General features: G+C 38.9%; 1 protein-coding gene across 1 annotated transcript in view; it reads left to right on the top strand.

Moving 5' to 3' along the window:
* Window positions 1-26,543, top strand: part of LOC139736356 (solute carrier organic anion transporter family member 4A1-like) — a 69,842-nt gene that overhangs the window by 18,842 nt on the left and 24,457 nt on the right. Inside the window, exon 3 of the mRNA XM_071647112.1 lies at window positions 7,542-7,641. Within this exon, the coding sequence (XP_071503213.1) occupies window positions 7,542-7,641 (100 nt within the window). The remainder of the gene's footprint in view (window positions 1-7,541; window positions 7,642-26,543) is intronic.

Raw genomic sequence — 26,543 nt, 5'->3', positions numbered from 1 at the left:
CCATTGAACCTTGAACATTGACTCAACTGCTTGTTTTTTGGGTCTGTATTGATGTTTTCAGTAGGAAATGACATCCTTTATCTTTTTTTGAAGGCTAAAACACAAATTTGATGACAGCGGTACGCATCATTATATAATTTATCACGTCGTGCAAATGAGATTGTCCTACATACAGAGAAGTGTCCTTGGCATTGTGCCACATGTGCATCACAGTTGTCTTCGGATGCAGCCAAGCTATGTAGGTGAAGAAATTGCCCCCCCCCTCCTCCCCAAATAAAAAAGAACAAAAAATGTTCTGCACAGCTCAGCCCAGCCGGTTAATCCTCTGAACACCAACATCTCACAATATCTTTGGGGTTGTATACAAACAAGTATATTAATGGAGAGAAAAATTTATGGCATAAAAAAACAACTAGAATTTAGTACATGTGATTTGGCCTCGTGATCTCATTTCTCTGTTGGCGATACAATATTTTGCTGTTGTAATATACTCTACGAGCTGAAATTTTCCTGGTGGTTTATTTTCGCGAATTTCGCGAATCGCCTTTGATTGTGAAAATAACAACACGTGAAAATAACAACGCGTGAATAACTAGGCTCAGTTAGACCCTCGCAACTGCGAAATTAACAATACGCAAAAATGTCATCCAAGTATCAATTCGCGAAAATATCTGTACGTGAAAATTTCAGCTCGTACAGTAGAGTAATTTCCCAGACGGTAAAAGAGGTCCAGATGTCCCTTTTGGGTAGGACGTGCTACAGTGGCTATGCAGTTCAAGGCATGTGTATACATACACTTAGATTCTCTTCATGCATACAGTACACTTGTGCTGAACAACGCTTTCTCTGAATGCTTTCTCACAGCATAATCATAGTAGCAACATGGAGTGGACGTATATTGCATTCCATCAGACAATATGGCATCATATTAGTATACTACATAAATATCTGCATCTCTATCTCTCTTTTCCTTCTGTGTACAGACATGCATACAAACTGCTATAAATGTATACCTGATATATGTTACACATATGTTTATAAGTGTATTATGCATTCATGTCACACATCTACATTGTAGTAGTAGGAAGACATGATGTCTTGTCACATGACTTGAGTCACGTGACTTGCATCAATGACATCATACAATCTGTTCTGTCATTACACCGGGATGACCATCATCCTGTTGTAGAGTGGTCACATTTACTCCTCAACGAGCATGAGGTATAAACATTGCATGCTCAAAATGACCATTCCAGAAAATGGGGGGGGGGGGGGGAGAGTTGGGAGGGGGACGAGGTAGTGAAAGAAAAAAAAAAGGTGAAAGAACTATTAGAAGGAGCTCTTCACTGTAATGTAAAGTGATGATGGTTTAGGCAGCTGTCATACAGGCATGGGAGCTGTTTTCTTAATTCTTCCTCCCCCCCCTTCGCCCACCGATATTCTTGACTGAATGATGCGGTGGTCCAAAGTGACATTGATGGCTCACATTGTTGCTTGCGCTGATACAAGGTGACAGGCAGCGGCGTGCCCCGGGATTCGTCTCGCGACATAATAGTCCCATTCATACCCAGACCTACACAAGCCTTCATCTTCTTTTAATATTTCGTTGAGATCGCCTCCTCTCCGCGCTGCACTAATTCTTTTGGTTGACCCCCTTTACCCTGCCCCAATCTACTCTGAGCGAGTCCGCTAATTCTCTTGATGAGTGGTTCTTATCCCATGCATTCAACGACCATCCCTGCACTATCAACAAATATGTTTGTCTTTTTTTTACTTCTATGTTCTCCATTAAAATCTCATTCAGGGGTGCTAAAAGCCATGCAAATAACACAACAGCAACCCACACAGTGTTGTTCCACTTTTGTGCATTTAAAGGGAATGATACAAATTCATTCCATGAAAACACTAGGTATTTATATCTTACCAGCTGTGCTATAAAATTTGCTTCTTTCTTCTTCTTTTTTTTGGGGGGGGATCTTTGCATTTCAATCTATTGTCTATAAAAGCAGGTCTTTGTATACATGCCATCTCAATTCACTCTAATGGGGCCTACATAAAAGTATTTCTACTTCTACTTGAATACATTGATTAAAATAGCGAAGATTAACATGAATTAAAATGGTCATGATAACAGTTATGAAAATAGCAGTGATACAATTGATGATAACATTAGAAAAAAAAAACACTTTAAATGTTTCTGCTGTGTATTTCAAAGACCACTGATAATCTGAAAGGTCTTTCACAAATGGTATCTTCAAGAACAATTTCCTCTTCTTTTTTTTACACAAGCATCCTTTAAAAGAAGACAGGAAATGACATCATAGGATTATTCCAATCAACAATCATGTTTAATAGAATGTTGATGGGGGCACATACAACATACTTGGCATACGGCCACCACTGTCATCATGCCATGCAAACAACTGGCAAACATCGTCTAAAGTCTGTTGTGTGTCTGCAGACTTGATGTCTCTCAGTCTAATCCTTCCATGAAAGCTGACGCACCTTTTGAAAATGTTTACTATGATTTTATGTATAAATATTTTTCACAGCAGCTCACAGCATCTTTATAGTTCCACACAAAAACCTCAGAAGCCACATTCACACACACACCCACATGTGCACAAAATTAACAGATTTTGAAACTTGATTTTTGCAATGTGATGTGAAAACCATTAATTTGTGCACAAGGAAGCAAAAAAAAAAACACCCCAAAATTTTAATTATTGCAATACAAATTGCACTGCAAAAATCAGTCCTGCTTGATTTCTTGGAAATATATCGCTGTAAATTTGCCCTGCGTGTTGTGTGAGAACAGCATGTGGACACTTTATAGATTTTTTAATCCCATAATGCAACTCGTCACAGTAAATCCATACACTAGGATGCCAGTGGTCATGTTCTTGTCACTGTTGTTGTTGTTTTTATGTATGTGAAACATAGCAATAATTTGTCCAGCGCAGGGTGTGTGAACGGTGCCATATATGTAAATATATATGTATATATATATATATGATATATATATTTTTTTTGCATCATGATGAAAAAACTGATAACTCCTGTGAATGAATAAGTATAGCAATGGGGGGGGGGGGGTTAAAGAGAATGAAAAATGGGGGAGATAGAAACATTTGGTCCCAAAAAAAATAAACAAACTGTAGAAATAAGCGGAATCACAACTTCAACTGCAGTGAGAAAACTTTGCTGTTTCAGCATCTGGGAAGGGACCTCCTGGCAAGCAACCATAATGTTGTTACGATCTCCATCGGCGAGGGAAGAGGGAGGCGAATGTGCCATGCTTCAAAAATGTGGGTGAAGAATTTATGGAATGAACATCCATCCATCCATCCACCCACTGAATTGGGACGTCTGCATCATGTATTCTGCGCCAATTGTCGGGGGCGACTTTTTTTTTTTACGTGACCTCTTTCCGTTTCTGTGAAATGTTGTCCATAAAGATGGCACTCGCAGTGTCTGCTTCAGCGGGGAAATGAAGATGGTTGTTGAATCGGCATTGACACCGGGTGTCTTTGCAGACGTAAACGCTGCGAGCGGACAGACGACTGGCCTGATTACCCTTCCACATTCCTGGGTCTAAATGTCACTGACATGACGCTCTCCAATAATCAATGCTGCCTTCTCTGTTCGTTTGCGATCTGAGGTCAGCATCTGGAGCTAGCCGAGATGCACTTGAGTAGAACGTGCATTGATGCATGGTGACGTAAAAGATTTTACCTCTTTTTGCAAACACTTTTTTTGCCTCATTTTTTGTTGGGGGGGGGGGGGGGGGACAACTCCTGTGTATCCAAACATTCACAGAGTGGAAATGCATTGTTGAGTATTTTTCTCATAACAGACCTAAAAGAAATGATGACAGGACTCTCATTTTCTGACCCTTAGCATCACAAGAACAAGATGATAGAGTTACAACCTCTCAAGAAACATGTAAGAATGTCCATTAAAAAAGAGTATCACAAGGGATGAATGAATAGATAGGTAAATAGGTCTATGGATAGATAGATAGATAGATAGATAGATAGATAGATAGATAGATAGATAAAGATATAACTTTGTATAGATTGACAGAAGAAAGACAGGAATTAGAAAGATAGATATTAAAGGGATTGTACAGTTTCCGTTGAGACCTAACTTAAGATTTCTAACATTTTTTGGTGAGATAATGAGAAACTTTTTTATGAGATATGAAAGAGCATGTAATTTTAAGAGGAATTCAGCATTTATTTGATGAAAATTGGTTTTGAAATGGCTGAGATATCCAAAAAAAAGAGCGATTCTAATAAAAGGTGGGACCCAGCTTTTATTACAATCGCTTGGTTTTACTTTGTTTTTGGGTGCCTCAGCCATACCAAAACCGATTTTCATCAAATAAACTTTGAATTCCTCCTAGAATGGTATCCTCTGTACTATTTCATAAGTGGTTTCTTGGTATCTCAAAAAAAAAAAGTTAAAAGCCAAATTCTCATCTCCACCAATACTTAACTATCCCTTTAAGGCAAAATGAATAGATGAATAGATGTATATGAATAGATACATAAGTTTGTAAACCAAGTGAGCTATCTCCCAAAATGTGATAAACTTGAAGGGAAGTGATGTTGAGGAAAGAGTTCATCTCCAGATGATGGGGCTTCTGCGTGTGGTTTATCGTGGCTTCTTGTCTCGCGAATCCAATTTGCCCAGTATTGTACTCCCTTTGCTTTAATAGCAGTGCAATTTAGGAAGGAGTCATGGGGGTGCATAGTGTTCCAGGAGAATGGGGGAAAAACGGTTGTGACTCCTGAACCTGATAACATGCCAAGTGTTGCCATAGCAACTGGAACATGATGCCCTCCCAGATCACCACACAAAACTGTTTTGCTTTACCCCCAGATTTATGAGAAGCGCCTATTGAATGAGACAGTCCAATCATTATGATAAGATAATCTCTTTAGGTAACTATTGCTACCCGTAGTGTGCTGAAAGATTGATGCTGTACTGAGCAACATGATAGTTTGTAACAGGTATACCACCAGCTGGCATTAAAGGTGAACTTTACATTGTAGTTTGGATGAGAGTTCATGCATGATATTCATTAATATACAGTGGATATGTAGCTAGATCTATTTGTCTGCAGTATGTTACTTAATGAAACTTTTAACAGAGTAAAAGAAAATGAGAATGATGAGGCTCCAGATGATGTTTGAATTTCAACTTGTTCTTAAAAGAAAAGATATTGTCACCATTCCTTTATTGTATTGTAAATTCTCAGTGAAATTGAGTAATTTCCACAACTTAATTTGAGTTAAGGTACAGGACAATGTAAAGGATACTATCATACAATGTGTGATTGGCCTAAGCAACCAAGTGTGACTTCTGAAACTCTGCCCTAGCCTACATAAATTTATTCATTTATATATAAATGAATAAATAAATGTAGTAGAAACATGATCATAAGCTCTGTTAGGCAGGAGTATTAAGGAAAAGTCAAATATAGCATACAAACAATCAAAGTATCATAAAGTAAAAATAATGGAGAGAAAGAAAAAATGACAAATATTCAAAATGGAAATTTCCCACTTACTTAATTGCTACCCTTCTTCATATACTCCAGTAGAAAGAAAAGCTCAAGTGGTCGTTCTTCATGGTTCTTCATGCCAGGTTTTGTGTACATAAGGTACAATGTATATGACAGGAGTGGAATAAAGGTCCAGCAGAAATTGAAAGGAAGTGCTGTATTTACAAACCAACCCACAAATCACCTTGCTCAAAGAAATCCTGATATATATATATATGTATATATCTATCTATCTATCTATATATATATATATATATATATATATATATATATATATATATATATATATATGTATATATATATATATATATATATATATATATATATATATATATATATATATATATATATTGATCAAACAACCTACTAGACCACTATGTGTCTGACAGATATATTTCATTATATCTGCTCAAAGACACCCCAACAATGTAGTGAAAGAAACAGATGAATAAAGATATTTTGATAAGGATCTGTGGTCTTTGACTGGTAAAACTAGCTGGCTCCAGTGATTTGGCTTCGCATTCGCAAATCGAGCGTGCCGTAATCAGCCCTCGCTTGGTTTCACTCGGATAGTGCCCTCCGACAAGGACGACTCATAGCTGTACATGTGTCTTGTCACCTAGAATTGATGCCTTTTACAATGGTCTCCCTACATCTGAAAGACGGGAGAGAACTGTTAAACTAAGGCAAGCAGACCTGGAAAAAAAAGGAAGATGAAAAAAATTGAAAGAAAAACAAATGTCTGAAAATCATTATATATCTTTGTAGTTGTCATTTGTCACAGAGAGAGAGAGTTATGGCAGACTGCGTGGGAATTAGAGAGAAAAAAAAAGGACAAAAATACACTCAAATATTTTCAACAGTTATCATTGACTGTTTTTGCAACCATTTGAAAAAAAAAGTTTGCAAATGGCCTCATAGCTAGCGAGGCTGCCTAATAGGTTGATTCATAATGTTCTGAATGTTTTCTCATTTTGCTGCATGAGCTACGTTTGTTTTTCTGTAGTTGAGGATGGCATTACGCTGCATGGTTGTTTTTGAAAATAGCTCAAATCCACACCCTGCAGATGAAATGATGTCATGACTGTGTTAACCCGTTGAGGACAGGCTGATTTTGCTACAACACGCATTTCCCATAGACCCTAGCCCGAGTATACTCGAGCCTTGTCCTCAACAACAGACATAGAATTATCTTTTTCTGTCTGTCAGCAGAGAGTGTAGCCCCCTCCCCCCCCCCCCCCCCCCCAAAAAAAAGAATAGATTTATAGGGCTTGAGTGCAGACAAAGATGCAATGTCATTGGACCAGTATGCAGGAAGTTAAAGGAATGGAATAGTTTTGATGGAGACGGGGCTTCAATTTTCCAACTTTTTGTGAGATACTGAGAAACATCTTATGAAATATCAAAGAGCATACAATTCTCTGAGGAATTCAAAATATACTTGATGAAAATTGGTTTTGAAATGGCTGAGATATCCCTCCCCCCCCCCCCCTACAGAAAGAGGTTCTAATTAAAGGTGGGACCCACTTTTATTAGGACCACTTTGTTTTACTTTTTTTTCAGCTATCTCGGCCATTTTGAAACTGATTTTCATTAGATAAACTTTTAATTCGTCTGAGAATTGTACGCTCCCTAATATTTCATTAGTAGTTTCTAATTATCTTGCAAAAAGTTAAAATCATAAATCCCTATCTTAAACCGAAACTATACCATCCCTTTAAGACCATTTGAATTGTTCACAGGTTGTCTGCAAACTGTCACTGAGTGTTTTAAACCTTTCATCATTTGTTGAATTCTCTTGTATGGTTTAGAGGGTTTCCCTTTTAGTAATCCATTGCTCACGGGGATGTGCATGAGGGGGTGTGCATCATATTGGCAATCATGGTATCACAGATTTGAAGAGTTTAACATCTTCATATGAATAATGTTTGTGTTTGTTTGTTTGTTTTCTCTCCCTGCAAACCCACAGGAATCTTCAATGGGGCGTCCCTGCTGGGCCCCGCCTTTGGCTACGTTCTTGGAGGAATGTTCCTCAGTATCTATACTGATCTGGGAGTGGATCATGAAAGGTATAGCATTATCTTCACTCGCTTCCTATGCTTCGATCGGTATGAACTTTGTAGCGGACCTTGCTATATCCAGACAATGCGCTTTTAAAAGTGCAGTTTGTTCCATTGTTGTCGGTTCCTGATTGGTAGATGAAAGTTTGGGGGTTTTTTTCACATATATTTATACTGTATACACTGAATATTTCGCGAGGTATTTATTTTCGCGAATTTTGCGAGTCAGGTGCTATTCGCGAAATTAAAGACACGCGAAAATATTGACTCTGATCGCCAATGTGAATGTAACATACACGTGTACTCAACTCTGTTCAGTACAGGACTTCACGATCGCGAATTTAACCACTCACGAAATCGTCGGGAATTCCCGTTTCACAAAAATTTAGACTTACGAAATATATGGCATTTACATTGAAAACAGCACAGCAAAAATTTCTGTATGCCTACTCTTTAAAAAGATCCTCAGCCTGTGTTGCCCCCACTTGTTCATGTTCATGCAAGTCTGTCTTTCATTACGATTCCTCTTCTCCAGTGGATAACCCCAGCCAAGATAGGCGCAAACTTGATTATGCCTCGCTAATTCCCACAACCTGTTTGGCCAGAAGTGCACTTTTTTTTCTTTTTTTCTTTTTTTTTGTTGGGGAGGGGGCAGTTGGTGACTCTGAAGTACCAAGTGCAGTCATATGTTCCGCAGGGACACCAAATTTTTAGAAAGCGGCGCAGGATGTCTTGGCCGAAAATGGACGAAATTTGCTGGATTTAGCAGTTAACGATCTTTTCCTGCCAAAATGTGGGGGGTGAACAGTTACTTGTACTTCGAGTCTGTTTTGTGTGTATATCTGTGAGTTTGTCATGAGTAGCAGTTTGTATACAAACTAGATTACTTTGACCTTCATTCACTAGGTTTTTTCTTTTGTTTGTTTTTTGTTGTTGTTAGTGCTGCTGTTTCTTGGTCTGGGACCATCTTTCACAAGCACATAGCAATATGAATATGTCATTATGTATCTATGTACTAACCCTAAGAATGACACAATTGTCCATATGGTATCGATGCATTTTGTGCAAAATTGAGCACATGGTGACATTGAATGCAATTTCTTCCGAGTTACGATGCAATTTTTCCTTTCTTTTTTTTTACACATTTCCTCATAATTCATGCACCTAGTCTTCCGCAGAAAATTACAATGCATTTTTTTTTTTGGCAACAGGTTATGATATACTGACCCTGAACCCTAGTTTTACATCTGAAAAAGAAAGAAAAAAAACAAAAAAATAAAAAACAGCTCATTAAAGTGTTCCTTCAAAACCAATATGTGACTGAAGGTGATAGTGGTGATGATGACTGTAATTATGATCATCAACATCAGTATGATCATCATTGTCATTTGTTTTAAGAGTAATAGATATGGTGACAATGATTATAGAGGTGAAAACTATCATTGTATTAACCTCAAAATACAATGTAGCATGACAAAAAACAGTATCTCTCCTGGAAAATCCGTTATGATGATCAATTCGCAAGATTTTGATTCCCCTTTAGATTACAGCACCTTCTTCCGTGGCTTTTGTGAAGTATAGGCTCACAGCTCCACCATCATTGGTAAAATCAATATATGTGTGCATGTGTGTGTGTGTGTGTGTGTGTGTGTGTGTGTGTGTATGTGTGTGTGTGTATGTGGGAGACAGACAAACATACAGACAGACAGTGTGGGAGACAAAGTGAGTACAACGATCGTAATCGGTTAGGCGTTGTCGTGTCTGTCGTCACCTCGTCAGACGAGGGAGACTTTGCGATGGACGCAAACTGCTGTTCCAGTTCTTTTAACCCGTTGAGGACAAGTCCCGAGGATACTCGGCCAGGTGTCTATGGGAAATGCATGTTGTAGCAAAATCAATCTGTCCTCAATGGATTAACCCGCCTATCCCCTTTGCTACCTGCTTGCATATACAGTGTAGGCCTATATAGTGCAGGAAACCTCTGCGGGAGGGAAAAACAAAATATGTGAGGGCGCAGTTACCAGCTGGGGTTGTTGACTGCGTCGCCATGGTAACCCTGTTCCAATTGGACATAATACAGTTAGCTTTCCTTGTATTTTGACTAGCACTGGAAGGATGCCAGAATTTTCTGAGAGTGTTTTTTTAAGGAGCTCTAGGTGGTTTGTGGTGGCTGCTTTGGAGAGGGCATGATGCCAAAAGCTAATGTTTTGACTTATTTATTGTTACGTGATCTGTGATCTTCCAGTCAGTGTCGACAATAACAGGGACCATTATCGGTCATCAGAGCCGTGGGTGAAAAATGAACTTCACTGGATTAGTAATGTGATTGTCTCTTCCTCTTTTGCCTCCTTATCTGCCAGAACAGCATTGATGACCATTAAAAGCCCACCAATGCTGATGAGTACAAAGCCATGTAACCTCTAGCTTCATACAATTGTACCACCTCAAAACTGACAAAGAAAGGAAGAATGTATGTACTCTTGCAAAGTTTCCTTCATTAACTGATTTAAAACTCATCTTCTTTAAAATGCTCCTTAAGTTTGACTAATGTATGTCTAGACTCTTTAATTTGTAATTTGCAGTAGAGTATATGATTATAATAGTTGCGCAATAAGATATCAGTTGTTATTATAATTATCATTATTAGTATTATTATTATTATCATTATTATCATTATTATTATCATTATTATTATTATTATTATTATTATTATTATTATTACTATCATTAGTATTATCATTATCATTATTGTTATTATCATTATTATTATTATTATTATTATTATTATTATTATTATTATTATTATTATTATTATGAAAAGACATATGTGACAAAATATTTGAAATAGAATCTTCATTAGAGCAAAAATGGTAAAACATCAAACTTTACAAGAGATGAATAGGAACAGGTGTCTTATCTTTTAACCTGTCTTATCTTTTAACCACCTATCAAACAAATCACCATCTTCCTTTAATACTAACAGTATTTTTGAGGCGGTGTGCTCCGTCAACAGCAAGAGTTTTACATGTAGCTGTGGCTTCTTATATGGTGAATCCAATTTACTAAGCAACCGATAGTCATAATCAAATTTATTTGCAATCCTAAACAAACATAATTTTGATGCGCATTCTATCTGTGGTCTTTAAGAGTAAAGTGCCAGCGGAGTAGACGTGCCAAAACCACATCCTAATAGATGATGTCAATGTTTTTCGGTAGGAATATGGGGGGGGGGGGGGGGGGGGGGCGGGAAAGTACAGAGAGATTGCTTGGTCCATTTTCTTGTCACTGCATACAGGATTTGGTTCATTATTTACTTTAATACATTAATATGTATACATATGTGTATATTTCATGTTCAAGTTGTCAAGTTGTATGTGTATGTATGTATTTGCGAGTATAACGTTGTGCATGTGGTGATTTTCAAGCCTTCACCCATAAACCAAGAGTCAAGCTCAATTATAGCATAAGGTGACCGAGTCCACTAGGTGTTTATACAAGAGTCAACATATAACTGTTCCGAAGGGAAGTTTTACCCACTTGAATTACACCTTGTTGCAATAGCACAAGTAATTTGCGTGTGCTATACTTTGGTGTGCTGAGAATAGACACTAAAAAAAATGTTGTAATTGCATCTCTCCAAAAAGACCCCCCTCTGAACCTCTTACAAGTGAAATAGTAAAAATGTGACATTAATAGTTCTGCCATCAGCTTAACCCGTTGAGGACGAGTCCCGAGTATACTCGGGCAAGCGTCTATGGGACATGTGTGTTGTAGCAAAATCAAATCGTCCTCAACGGGTTAAGCAGGAAGTGCCATGACAGGCAAGGGGGGAAAGATCACACAAGAATAAGAAATGATCATTTTCATTTATGTATCATACATTTTGATATCATTCTTTGTTTTTCCCCCCTATGGAGAACAGCAGTGCTGATGTATATAGGTTACATTGGATGACATATCATTATTGCCAACCATGTTACGCCATGTGGTATGAATTTTTTAAACGAAGACATAAATGCCTCCGGCCCGGAGACTCCGGAGATTCTCATTAATATTTTTAGTTTTTAGCGACATGTGGGCAGAGCTACAACGATAATCACTCACAGATTTCATTTGGGATCATGGGCGTTGTGAGTGTGCGGCATTCATGGCGAGAAAAGTACTTTTGCCTCATGTTGATAAGTTATTTAGACTCCGTTGTCATTTTTTTCCTTTTTCATAGCAGAATTTCTTTTGTTGACAGTGAATTCAAAGCTGTCAAAATTTTCTCCTGAATGTTGACATTAATGTGTTTTTTGCACATTCTTGCTTCATATAGATGTAACAATCTTGCACATGGTTGCACCCTGAGCATTTGTTTATTAGATGGATTTGGTGCCTTATAAGTCCCATATATTTTTTTAAATTAACAATGGGACATATTTTATGCCATGATACACAGGAAAAGACATACTGTACCTAATTTCCCCCTGAAACGTTTGTCGCAGAGATCTACTAAAAGGGAGCGCCTTTTCCTTGAACCAAGGAGGTACTGGGCAAGTAGCACCTCCTCGGTCCAACCATGCGGAAAATGGGAAATGCCACGGGGAGAATGATACCGGTATATCCTTTCACTTTGCTCGTACCCCACCAAGATAGTTCGTGACTTTGCCTGCATTGTACGCAAGAGACCATAATATGTTATGTAGTTGTTGTTGTTGTTTTTGTATTTCCTGGAAGTATACCACTGTGTTTAGTCTGGGAGATCATGTGACTTGCAAATTGACATCCATACTTCATGTGAAGGATGTCAGGTATGAAACATACTCTTTGACATACGGAGATTCGAAGAACGGAACAAAATGGAGTAAAAAAAAAAAAGAAATCAGAAAGCAAAAGCAGCGTGACTCTTTGGCCGCAGGAGGAAATGTTGGGAATGTTCTGCACGTAATTTATTGAAAAGTTAGGTCACAGGTGGGCTGACTAAGCTGTGACACTCCTTCCCTATTGCCTTGGGAATGATTTGTGTGTTTATGTTCAATTTATGGCGTAAGAGGAATCTGTAGTTGTTCTTGATATTGTTTATAGAAGGGTAGTATTGAAGTATCACATGAAAGTGATCCCTTTGGAATCTTTATTTCTACCTTCTATCAGTCCCCTCTCTTCTCATCTTTCTATCTCTCTCTCTCTATTCTAATGATTATCACTCTAAATTTTCCTTTTTTATCCTTCTACTCTGTATCTCATTCCCTTCTCTCCTTCACCCCAGGCTCTGTTTCATTTTTCTCTTCAGCGCTTACTCTCTCACTCTCTCTCTTTACTGTATCTATGAAACTTAATTTGCAGACTTTCTCATCACTAACCCTGGAGCTATCATCGGAGTAACTCAAAATTTAAATGAAAATGGGCCTTTGGAGTATTTGTTTAAATCTTCTCTTTTTTTACTTCAAATTAATCGTAGAATTAATGCAGGGAAAACGAAAGGAAGAAGAAAGGGAAAAAGAGGAAGAGGTGGAGGATGCTGGATCCCTCCAAGATAAAACAAAAAATGTGATTACAAAATGTCATCTCTGTGAATTTTACATCTTAGAAAAAGAGCTTTAATTTTTTTTTTTTTTTTTTTTTTTTTGGGGGGGGGGGGGTCAAAGCACATGACTAATAACTTAATTTTAACTGTGCTCACTCAACAGGGGATTTAAGTCTCCGTAGCAACCGGTATGAAGGGATCATCAGATTATCATGAAACATGATTTACCTATCAAGCACACTCCATTCATGAATGATCGTAATAACATGATGGCTGACTGTTATTGAAAGCTTATTTAGGATTTTCATATTTGCTTCATGTACCTCATTAGGGGTAAATGGAGAAAAATTACATCACATTGAAAAAACAAAACAAAGATGTGACTATACAAAACTGTAAATAGAATCAAAACTTAACTCTTATCCAATGTGATGTCTCTGAGATGTATATCCAGATAGAAGAAAGACTGTTCCTACAAAAAGGCTGAAAATCATAATAGTTGATTCTCAACGTGCATTTTAGGCCTACCGCATAAAGTGACCCTGTAATTATTTGACTCCTCTGTGATACGTGGTCACAGATGTTTTCTAGTAAAGGCTGTAGTCAGGCATGTCCGTGAGGCAGCTATCACTATTTCGTGCCATTGCGTGTGTGTGTAACGTGCGCGACTCTATTAAGGATGGGTTGACGCATCCTATTATTGTTTGGATGGCACGTCAGTCCTTTGTCTGCCGACTTTCCCCTTCCCCAAGCCCGATGCTCCCGTGGGGATGGAGGAAAGAGAGGATCGGGGCCTGCCCATCATCAATCCTAACTTGCGAAGTCTTCCTCTTTGTCTTTATGAGAGATAAAAAGGCTGCAAAATGATGGAGTCGCGTACTCGAGGAAAAAAGAGGAAACATGAAACAAAGGATGGAGAATCATAAGATAATGGGAGCCATTGTCTTCCCTCGTTAGTTTCGATGAGCGAGAAGAAGCAAAGGGGAGAGCAAGAACCGGCGGGGTCCGGAACCCCGTGAATAATTGTTCTTTGTCACCCGAAATGTATCCTGCAATTACGGGCGGAATGTGATGCAAGGTGCCTGATTCATCGCGCCTCTGGGAGGCACCGCGAAGGGCAGTGTCCTTTCAATGTCTGCGGGGGGGGGGGGGGGGGGGGGGGGGGGGAAAGGGGGGAGGAGGGGGATATAAAAAGATAAAATAATTGGCTTTGATCACAGTACCTCTGACTCAAAGGAGGGGGGCAAAAAAGGGGCGGGGGAGGAGGTGATGGGGTTGGGGAGCAGTTTGGACAAGCTTTTTGGTCATTCCTCTCTCGCCAAAAACAATTGACCTAGATGTTGCCGGGCAAGAATTAGAACGGTCCAGCCCCTCTGGATGAAATGTGAACCAGCGATCGTCATGGCGGAGCCCCCATAAGGTATCAATTCCTGAGTAGGTTACATAGAGTGTCACTTTAGATGGCCTTTGTGTGAGTACATTTCGTTGGTCGTTTGCTCCCTACTTGCAAGGATAGATTTTTTTTTTTAATCGTCTGTTTTTAATCTGAAGGAAACCGCACAATGTGGTTGCAATTTTGAGTTTTTATCAGCTTGTCTAATATTTCATGTGCAAAAGAAAATGTAGAGAATGACATGGCAGACAGCAAGTTATCACACATAACCTCATTCCAGCCAGAGTTATAGGCACAGACTTAAAAAGCAGACCTTAACCCTTTGAGGACGGTTTGATTTTGCCACGTAACACACATTTCCCATAGACACCTGCCCGAGTATACTAGGAACTCATTCTCAACGGGTTAAGAGCTGATGCATCATACTGTAATATATTCATCACAAATGAGGAACTTGTGGAAAGGAAAGCTTGTGTAACAAGCAGGCTCTTTGCAGTACTTATGTGTTCCATAAAGGCATAAAAGTAATACTGTAAAACGAGAAATGTTCGCGTGCATTTTAATTTCGCGAATTTCGCGAGCGTGAAGATTCGCGAAATTAAAATGCACGCGAAAGTTCTTTTGTACACTATATGCACTGAATGCCAGTGGCAGTTCACGAAAATTTCATGCCGCAAAAAAGGCCGTCGGCTCCAATTCGCGAAAAATTCATGCCGCGAATATATCATGTTTTACAATATCTTTACTTTCTGTTGAAAAATGATTAGAAATCTAACTTAAATTGAATTGAAATGGAATACATGTATGTGTACTTACATTCCAGTCTTTGAACAGGAGACACCAAAATCTTGACATATCTGTTGTCAGTTTGTTGGGAAAGACATTGAAATCACTCTTTAACCCATTGAGGACAAGTTCCGAGTATACTTGGGCAGGTGTCTATGGGAAAGGCGTGTTGTAGCAAAATCAGTCCATCCTCAATGGGTTAAGTGAGGGGAGGACTTCATGCCATTAATGTAGACAGAATTTGAATTCTAAAAAAAAAAATAATAAAAAGGAAAGACGACATTGTTAACCCTTTGTGTTTCAAGACACTTTAATTCAATTTTCCATAGAGTGACCACGTGGCATGCCTGGTCCCAGTAGACACTGATGGGTGAAATAGGAACTAGGAGGAGTTCACATCTCATGTAGATTAGATGATGTCACAGACAACCTTATGAATATTCATGGTGGGTGGGTTGGGCGAAAGAGGATGGAGTATCAGGAATGTCTAGAGTCAGTGTAGGTGTTTACACATTGTTTTGATTGCGTGATTGAGTGCTTGCCTGATTGAGTGCTTGCCCATACAGTGTGAATGCTTAAGCAGAAAGGGAAAATGTTTTATGTTGCTTGAAGATTAATGTTTTTTTTTTCCGTCAAGCTTTGCTCTGGACTTGATTGGTGTTAACAGTATGAAGCACCTCTAAGATATCCATACATGCAGAGGCGGAGCTTAGAGATGAACCATCTGCAGTGGAGCAAGAGTGGGCACTGATACTTGAAGGTTTCTTCTTTGAGTGATCAGCTGCAAAAGCTCTCAAGACAATATTCCCTGTGGGTTTAGTACCAAATTTGCTAACAAGGGTAACATTACGATGGCTTCACCTTGACAGTCTCAAAGAAAGCCCACCGCGTAATTGAACGTTGGTCTGACGAAAATAAAAAAATAAAAAGCAAGCCAACAAGGTGAAGACAAATAAAGGAAAGTAAAAACAAATCCAAGAGTTCAAGGAACATGCACGATTCCTACAACAAGAGTTTTCTTTACCCGCTTTAGACCATAACTTCTTGATGTGCAGACCTTGTTATGTCTGGTACTCTCTCATGTGTGCTGTTAACCTTTGACCCTGTATCCCAATTCAAGGACAGTTCAAGAGCGGGGGGGGGGGGGGGGGGGGGGCTGTTCAGAGGTGATGCTTTGAAAAAGTATTGTACAGTCTGGAAACACACAAAAAAAGCCAAGAAACATACAAACAAACAATTAAATACACAAACTCACAGCCACCCAAGAAACAGCAAGAGCAAAGTTCAGTGCATGTTGTTTTGTTGTTGTTGTTGTTGTTGCTGCTGCTGTAATGAGTCTGCCAGGTGTTGAATTTACCAGATTTTCAAAATGCAACCAATCATAATGAACAGAAGTGAAGTCAGAGATTTCTCGGTTTGAATAAGAACCAAGTCGATATCAGAGGATAAGTTGTGACCTGTCCCCTTGGGAGATGTAATGATTGTCCATTGAATCTAGAAATGGCACACCCTGAGAAACTGAAGCATACTATTGTAGCCTTCAATTCACCAACGTGGAAGGAAACGAAAAAGCTGCGTGTGCTAACAGGTCCTTGTGAAAAAAGCAGGTTGGTCGTTTCACCTCCAATGCCTAGCCCACTTCTCGTCATGTCATGCACGTAGACGCAGATCAGTCGGTAATGACGCGTTAGTTTTTCTTCTTTTTTTCCCCCCATTTCTTTCTATTTGACAGTTCCCTCACCTTGTGAAGGATCTTGTTCATTAGCAGTACCAAGAAATGCAGATATTAACCACAAATTGGTCTTCTGTTATTCTTGGAATGTCCCACTTTGGGTTTTCAATTAGTATTCATTCATATTGATATTTAGGGTTTCTTTTTTCATCAAAGATATTGAATAGAATGTTTTTAGATTGCCAAATATGTCTTGTGTGTTTTTCTTCAATGTTTTGGCATGCTTGGGATGCATGAGCTTTTCAAATTTAACCAAAATGTAATTTTTGCCATCAACATAGTATGGTGCATCAGTTTAATATATGTATTTTTTTCTTTAATCTATAGAGAGGTGATAGACAGCCCTAGTACAGTGCCATGCTTGCGGGATGGGATGGAGAAAAAAAACGAAATAAAAAATCTTGCTAAGATTACTCACGTACTGGGGAGCATTGGAGAAAGGTTCAATGAAATGTTATAAATAGAAGAAAATAAGATTGTTGATTTCGACTAACATTTGGTTGGGGGATACAGTCAGTACAACGCCCTTTTCTGGCAAGTTCGTGTACCTCTTGCGAAATCAGATTGCCTTGTGTTTATAAAGACAAATGGGACATCGAGACTCAGAAGTTGCTGCTAAAGTTGGTAGACTGGGATGGGGGATTGACATACCCCAACAGCAACAAAACATTAATCAGGAACAGTTGACTTGCGTATCGGGATAGAGCCCTAATATTTGTATCTGCCGGAATGGGTTTTCTGTCCATAAGTGAAAGTCTTGAGGAGTAATTGGATTAGTCGTATCTCCTCGTGGGATTTATCTGAAGTTGAGTAATATGTCTTGGACCCATCTTCACTTCATCGTGCCTTCAAAAGTTTGTTGTCTGCCCCGTAACCTTTCAAATCTTGGGGGAATTTAGCGGGGAAAGACGAATCACCATCTTCTTATCATGAAATTGGCACCTCTAGATTTTACTGCATTGTCAAAATTGGAGAAAAATTTAGATGGAAGTGGTTTAAAGTCGTAACATCTGCACAAAAGCAGAGAAGAAATTTACCCCCGAAGACTCATTGCAGCTGTATCATGACAAGGCTACAATTCTTTGAAGGATAGGATACAACTTATTCTTTTTAATTGCATGTCAAAGAAAACAAGGGAGAAGTTGGTGAAGATTTTAATGGGCTCATCAGAGGTGAGCTTGTGAGGTATTAATGACATCTCCAGTTTTACCACTTTGCAAATGTTGCTGCAACTGACATCTCACTTTTGTCAAGATAGGTGAAATTCTAAACTTCCATTATTTCCTTTTAATAGTTGAGGTCCAGTTTTGACAGAAACTTGTACCATTTTGTGTGGCTGGTTTTACCCTGTCCATTCAAGCCAACCCAAAGATGATAATGGATTATTACCCAGAGCATACCCACCCTTACCAGTTGCTGACATTGAAGAATCGAAATCTTCAAGTCTTCAATCCAAACTAGTGTGTTGATATGATCCTCCCCGAAGCATTCTCTGTGCAACAAGAGTAGTAATCTGATCCCACCTGGCGGCAAGCGGGCCAATCCATTAAACCAACACACTGGAGCCAGCTGTCAAATTGCCATTCATTATGGACACCAATCGATCCATCATGTTATTTTGGATCCAATTTGCTGATGGCAGCTCCTGATGTATTCGTTAATTCATCTTTTTCTCCCCTTTTTTAAATCATACACGGGGAGGTATGGTACACCTTTCAGACTAACTCGTCGCCCTTGACCTAGGGTTCTGCTCCCTAATAGATGTAACCAGCCAATCATCCATCATTAAGCCTATGATTATACCACCACCAATATGTAGGGGTGGGAGCAGGTAGAGGAATAGTGGGGTGCAGTACAGGGGTGAACTTTTTAACTCGTTGATTACTACAGTGTTCATGTATACCAGAGTATACTAGGGCAGGTATCTATGGGAAACATGTGTTATACCTAAATCAGCTTGTCATCAACAGGTTAAGGTCAGAGCTACCAAGTCTCACGCATTCTGCGTGAGACCCAAGCATTTAGGGGCCGTCTCACGATCTCACGCATGGCACCTATTTTTCTCACTCATCGGGCAAAGTTTGCAACCTGGGCCTATAATAATGAGCATAGCTCAAAAGATTAAAGTGATAGTTGCAATTGAAGGTATATTTTCCTTTTGTCTTTCAAAATAAGTAAAAAAATAGTCACTTAAGGATGCACCTGATCGCACCATTAAGAGCTAAAAATTGAAAAAGCTCCCTACCATGGGAGGCCACAGGGGGGAAAAACCCCTCCCACACCCTCGCTCGCGCGAATATTCGCTCACCGAGATGGCGAGTCATGCAAATCTCACTCATAAAATTTTTTTGAACTTGGCATCCCTGTAAGGTGTGGCTGCAAAATAGTAACGTTACACTTCTTCTTACACTTAAGCCCACTGAGGGCGAGCTGATTTTTCTATAACACGCATATCCCATAGACACTTGCCCAAGTATACTCGGGACTAGTCTCCAACGGATTAACTGTGAAACAACGGGGCAAAATCAAACAAGAAGAATACAGCAACAGTTTCATCAAAATTAGATCAAAAAGTCATGATGCGGTTATGAATTTTCTAGGAGATTTTTGCTGTATTTAAAGGAAAACGATAATATCTCACTGTGATAGATTTCAAACAAGTGCACACTTTAAGGTCACGTGGCCAAATGATCTTGATGGAGCTCATTCAAGAGCCACTTAACTGTGTGATGCATTGTTAATGAATCGCCCGGTATAATGAGGACCTCGGTAATGAGAAATTGTTGCCGTCGGAACGGTATCAGTACAGGAAGCCATTTACGCTTTTAATACATTGCCAATCATCACCATCATTACATCCCTCTCAAAATACCAAAGAAGGTCACAAAAGTTTGTGATATGGATGACGAGTTACATGTACAGTAACTAATGGTGATGGCGTTTGGTAGCTGCTGGCTGTGGGATCCAATTTGGAGCGACCCAGTCGAGTTTGAAATGTCAGCAGACCTGTCAGTTCAGTGGATTTCTACATCACAACATCATCAAATATTCTGATGGTGGAAAAGATCTTGTCGGGACGTGGGCAGCCACCAGACAAAAAAAAAGAAAAGAAAAATCAGATAACAGCACACCTTGTCTGTGATGCTTTACGGCAGAATTTCAGAGGACAGCACAGAACGCATGGCACTATCAGTCTGCAGACTTACTGTTATGCTCTCTTTTGATTTGCAATAAAACAGAAATTGAATTGAATTGAATTGGATTGGATTGGATTGGATTGGATTGGATTGGATTGGATTGGATTGGATTGAATTGAATTGAATTGAATTGAATTGAATTGAATTGAATTGAATACAGATGGATTTTGAATCAAAAAATGGCCAGACATGCAATTGTTACCATGAATCACAAAGACTACACCCACCCGACCCCTGCAACGCCCCCCCCCCCCAAAAAAAAAAGGAACAGGTTAATTTTGCAATTGGTTGAAAATTTTTCAAATTTGTGTCTACAAGGAACATTTTATATGTTGGTTATAAGTTCAAACAAAAGTGACCTTTATCCTCTGTATGTGTATATCTAAAGCTTGGAAATTGATAAACTATGATACTTGGGGTTTGTAAAACTTTGAATACCATCATGTTTGACATACCCTTTCCCCATTTTTCACTTCATGCGTGTGGTAGATGAAAACATGCTTGGGAAAGCCCTGCAGAAAACTGCACAATAGCCATCAGTGACACTCTTGTACTTTAGAATAATAATCATGAATAGAAGAGTTGGTATGCCAAGTTTCAGAATAATCTGATAATTGCATCAAAGTAGTTGCTATTTATAGTTTGAATTCATTTTATCCCCCACCCCTACATGTACAATAAGGAGTCAATCATTGCACTTAAAGTGACTAGTAAAACAATTAACTTTAAAGCCCTTTGTTTTCAGAGTGACTTTTCTAAAGCTTGGATATTTTTCTGTCTCTTTGACTACATGTATTTCATTGGAATAAGAGCATCCAGTTTGAACAAACTGTTTCCATTTGAAAGCAGAGTATCATTCTTCGCATTCTACATATTATGTCTGTATATCCAAATCGTATAGTATGGCAACTCTTTATTGGTAATAGGATGCTAGGGCATGCTTTAACTAAATTGCAAGTACATTGTACATGTAGTCATATCATCACCATTTGATTTTTCAGATACTGCTTCACAATTCAAAATCCATGTTATCTAGATTACATTAGTATGATAAAGGTATTGAAAGAAATCACAGCCATACCTTCTCTTGAGAAACGTGCATCTTTTCCTATACTAGTGTTTCATTCATGTACATTTACATGTACACTTTACACTGTATATACCTACGAGACCTTTAAGTTGTAAAACGTGATCATATTAAGCCTACCCGCCCTGAGTTTAGGCTAATTGGCAACTGATTAGACGACATGACCTTGTGTGCAAAAGTGATGAGAAAAGAAAGCATTAACATTTAATTAGTCCATCAATTAGAGTCCATGACCTTTCTATTTAGCTGTCAATTGCATTTGTAAGACAGTCCATATATCATAGAAGGCTTAACGGTTGGTTTAAAGGTACTGTATTGTCAAAGCTGTTAGTCTCTCTTCAAGCCCTCCAAGAGTTTTACCTAGAAATGATCCTTGTGTAGGTTTTGTGTAGTACACATATATTGCAAAATTTGGGTTCAAACTTTCATGCGCAATTGTCCTCGAGGTTCCTCGTCAAAGAGAGTCCACTTAAGTGGCTAAATCCTCTATCTACGGTCAAACGTGAATCTTAACCCGTTGACGATTAGTCCGGGGTATACTCAGGCAGGTGTTTACAGAAAATGAGTGTTATAGCAAAATCAGCCCATCCTCAGCAGGTTAAAAAGATTCCATATTGGTAAAGGAAGTATCATAAAATGGGTAGCGAAAATCCTGCGATCTCATTGGTTGAGAGCTGTGTGTTGATTTTTACTGGCCGCATGCTGCCTCACAGTGGTTAACATCCAGTCTTGAATATTTGCCACCTTCACTGGAATCTAGTAGTCAGAATTTCAGGGGTCATGTTTGGATTGAATGAAGATTATTGGCAAGGCAACTCACACCTAAAAACATACACACTGATTTTAGATGAAAATTTGATGCCTATGAACCCAAACGGAAGCAAATGAAAAAAAAAGAAGAAAAATATTAGAAATCATGAGATCTTGGGACAAGGAAATCTCTTCTATGGAAATGATAGAGGTCGCCATCTCTGTCACGTAATGCACATTCTTTCTACATTTTTGCACTCCCGGCGTGAGCGAGGTAATCCACAGGAAATTGTGGCAACGTAAGAAAGCCAAAGAAATCAAAACCTCCAAAGGTCCCCTCTAATTTCACGACCGACATAAGATTTAATCCAGAGCAGCAGTGGTGGGTGCAGGTACCACGTATGCACCCCTCAAACCAGTTTTGCTCACATACCGTGGGCAAAAATACGCTATCCTTACTTTATAACTGGATAATTCACTCTTCAGTTTGGGTGCAAGAAGACCAAATCTATCATTGATTTTTTTATTATTTGATTTTATGAATTGAATTAACAGAATCTATTTTACACCTCTCTCTCTTTAGGACTCTATCACTCTACAATAACCATAATTTGTATTGACTCATATTGATATTGATATGATAGTGTATCATAATTCATGGGGAATGCTGTATTATATTTGTTATCAATATCCCTACCTCTTTGTGTTCCTGTTTATTATTTTCATCACCATTGCCTCGCAATAGTTCTCTTTAAAAAAAGAAAAGAAGTGATGATGATTAAGATGATGATGTCCTGTGCAGTAATAAAGCTTGACAGTGCTGACATTTCTCTCCAAGAGAAAAAAGGGTGAGTGGCACGCCACTGGAGGTCGATACACTCTACATGATGTACAGTGTATTCCACAGTGACAAAGATCAGGGAGGTGAGTCTCACCTCCCTGCAAAGATCAAGGGTAGTACTCTTAACCTTGTCTTAACACCGTGACAGTATCTCTATAGGATGAGGTCAAAGTGAGAGGGGCGAGGGAAGGGGGGTAGGGTGCAGAGAAACCCAGCCCTCGACTGATGGAAAGTGTTAAGCTTGGGGCCATTTGGGCGCATCCCCGATAAATATCTCCTGACAGCTTGGTGCCAGCTCGGAAACTTCCACTTCCCACCAACCAGACCCCTTCCCTCAAACTTTGCATCACCGTCCAGCTGGACTTCTCCCCTCCGGTCATAAACCCTGGTCACATCCCACAAATAAACAAAACATAACAAAACAAAACAAGTGCATTAAACAAACAGGCATACAAACAAACAAGAAAAATGATCAACTAAACAAACATAATGGAAAGTACAGCTTAGCAGATAATGCAGCCAACAAATCTTTTCCTTAACCACAAATTCCCTTGAAACTGTTCTGCCTAAAGAGAGCAAAATCTTGTATCCTCTGCAGATGGTTTCAATTCTTGTTCAGTCTTTTTCTTTGTGCTTCGTTTCATTTCCATAGCAAATGAAGAGCTGTTGCCAAGCAACCACATGGTCATGTGACCTTAGCAGCTCACAGGATATCACTGTTATACTATTCAGTGAGACACACACCAGAAGGTAGATTGTATTTCACAAGAAAAGAAGAAGTACAATAGTAGAACTTTTGACTGTTGAGATGTAATCATGAGCTAGATTGCATACCTATCAATCAGTTTTTAGCCATTTGCTAATTTGATGGAACAGCTAAATCTGAAAGCATCATTTTTGTCTTGATTGATTTCCATAATTTAAAAAAGCTATATTGAAAAAAGAGAGACTATATCTTATGAGAACAAAAAACTGATAAAGAAGAAATGAGCCTTGAGTTAAGGCTAGCATTGTCACACGTTGCATGACATCTGTCATCTAAAGCTTTTGATGAGCATACAGCATTTACTTTAAAGTGCAACCATCAATCCTATTGCTATATATCAGCTTCAGTCCCACTCATGTGGTTCTCTGTAAGCCATTGATCTGCCCGGCTCAGCCCCATGGAGCCTAAGCTTAATATTGATGGGACCCTACACTTGACATTTCTCTCCTTCTAGATTTTGTAGATGCTCTCACCCACTCTCTCTCTCTTGCTTAAACTTGAGAAGGGTTTTAGTGGAATTAACCCTTGACCTTTGCACTTGTGGCGTGATCCCCTTCTCCACCCTGCTCTTGTCCACTACATCTGCTGCCATTTTATCTGGGATCCAGAGAAGAAGAGTTGGTCGCCATCCACTCTTCTTTAGAGAAGAAGGTCATCCCGGTGAAGATGACTGCCGAGATGCTGGCACATCAGAGCACATGCTTCGATCTCACCGATAGTATAGTGCCCTATTCGTCCTCGGGGAGGGTCACCGATCCCTTTATTGGAAATTGTAAATCCAGCAGCATCAGTTACAGTCTCTTAAAATGGATGGCATTTTTTTTTTCAGTGAAAGTGGCGTGTTACAGATCAAAACAAATTTATCAACAGGTTCTCGAAACAACAATAACAAAGTTTGTGGCATGTCATTTCCATGGCTGTAGGATTTGCATCCCTTTCCTGCAAAGAAGAGTAATATGTTAGGTATTAGATATTGTTTTGTGGTCTGCTTGCTAGCAGAGGGGAGTAAGTCCTCAGCAGTCCCATAGTTTCTTTTTAGTAATTATGCATTCACATAACATTTGGCTAGGATAAGATGACTTGGATCATACAACTAGTTATTATATCACTGTAAGTAATGGTCACCAATAGCAAGTAAATAAATAAATAAATAAATAAATAAAGGGGAAAAATGAAGAGGTAACACTTGATACATGTTTTGTTAGATTGTGTAATAGGAACTTTTTGTGTTTACTGTAGGTATGCTTGATGTCAGACATATCCACATAAGCAAAATAATACATGCTTTGCATTGGACAGTAGTATTAAACAAAACATGGTTATGCAGTGCAGAAGAAGGAACTTTTTCCAGATGTTTGAACTTTTCAGAGCTTTAGATAGGAATGTCGTGCAGCAGAATGATCATTGTAATGAAATCTAGTATATCTGTCAAGGAATGAAATTACTGCCAACTGTAACTCCAGAGGGAGCTATTGATATCCCCAGTTGGTATGTCTGTAGGTGTGTGGAAAGGCATGGAGCACCATTTCTTTATCCCCCCTCCCCCCCTCCCCCCCCTCCCCCCCTCCCCCCTCCCCCCTCCCCCCTCCCCCCCCACCCCCCCTTTCCCCTCCCCCCCCCCCCATGAGTTCTTGATCACTATTGATTTAATATCCCTATTATGGAATCAATGAAAGAGCACTGATTTTAGCAGAAACTTTACTGACTGTGACGTTTGATAAATCACTGAAAAGTGATTTTAACAGAACTTTACATGGTATACTGGGTTACAATAAGCAGTGGTCTAAAATCAAGAAAATGTCAGATTTTATGAATGTATTTGATAGTATGTACAGGATGATTCATCATCATCACCCAAAAGCCCACTTTATGTGACTGGAATTTTTATTTCAACTATTAAATGCATGGTATTTCATTTTCATGAATTCTACAAAGCCGGAAGGCAGTTTTTAAGGATGAGCTTTTTGTTTTCAGTAAACCACACATGACTTCTTGTAAAATGCATTTTGAAATTTATTGTAGAACTTGATTGCCAAATGCATCAAATATCTCATTCATATCTAGCCTTAATATAACATCTATTATAACTGTAGCAGATGGTTTATGATATTGTTTTTCTGCTTTTATTTTTTTCCCCTTTTTCCTTTAATATTGTCAATGTGCAGTCACGGAACATTGAACTGCATTTTCTTATACCACATGAGATATTACGGGAAATATATCATAATGTCTAGACTGGCCCCAGAGGGATGCCATTTGAGAGATTCAGTTTCATTAAATCATGACCCGAATAGGAACATGTTTATTGCCTAATGGATTGAGCAGTCAAAGCAGAAAACATACTGGAGGCAAATATATGTATTAAAGAAGATACATTTGTATTCCCCTAGTATGCGAATATATATTATATATTTGGATATTAGGGGAATATCTTCCTTTTCTCCCTCTTACATCTAGGGTATGTAGAATTCTACACTTCTCTTTTTACGTCCATCTGTCTATTTCTATCTTCTGCCCCTCTCTTGTCTATTCTTTGGTATATTTATACATTTGCATATATCTCAAAAAGAGTATAATGTATATCTCTCTCTCCCTCTCTCACTCTTCCCTCTTTTTTGTCTTTCTTTCCCTCTCCTTTCCTGTTGTCTCTCCCCTCCCCCCCCCCTCTCTCTCTCTCTCTCTGTCATCCTTTTTTACTGCATCTCTTTCTCTGCCCTCCTTCCTCTGTTTGTAAGGATAGTATTCATCTGTTTTACTTTCCGTATACATGTATCTAGCTGTTCATAAATATATAGGTCCTTCTGGTTTATATTTCATATATTTCCTGCACCTGTTTTGTTGCTCAAAGTTATG

Source organism: Diadema antillarum, unplaced genomic scaffold, assembly GCF_040938485.1.
Source record: "Diadema antillarum isolate AM-2024a unplaced genomic scaffold, OU_Dant_1.0 seq00000637_RagTag, whole genome shotgun sequence".
NCBI lineage: Eukaryota > Metazoa > Echinodermata > Echinoidea > Diadematoida > Diadematidae > Diadema > Diadema antillarum.
Note: the sequence above shows the minus strand (reverse complement) of the source record. Positions and strands in the feature narration are given on the sequence as shown.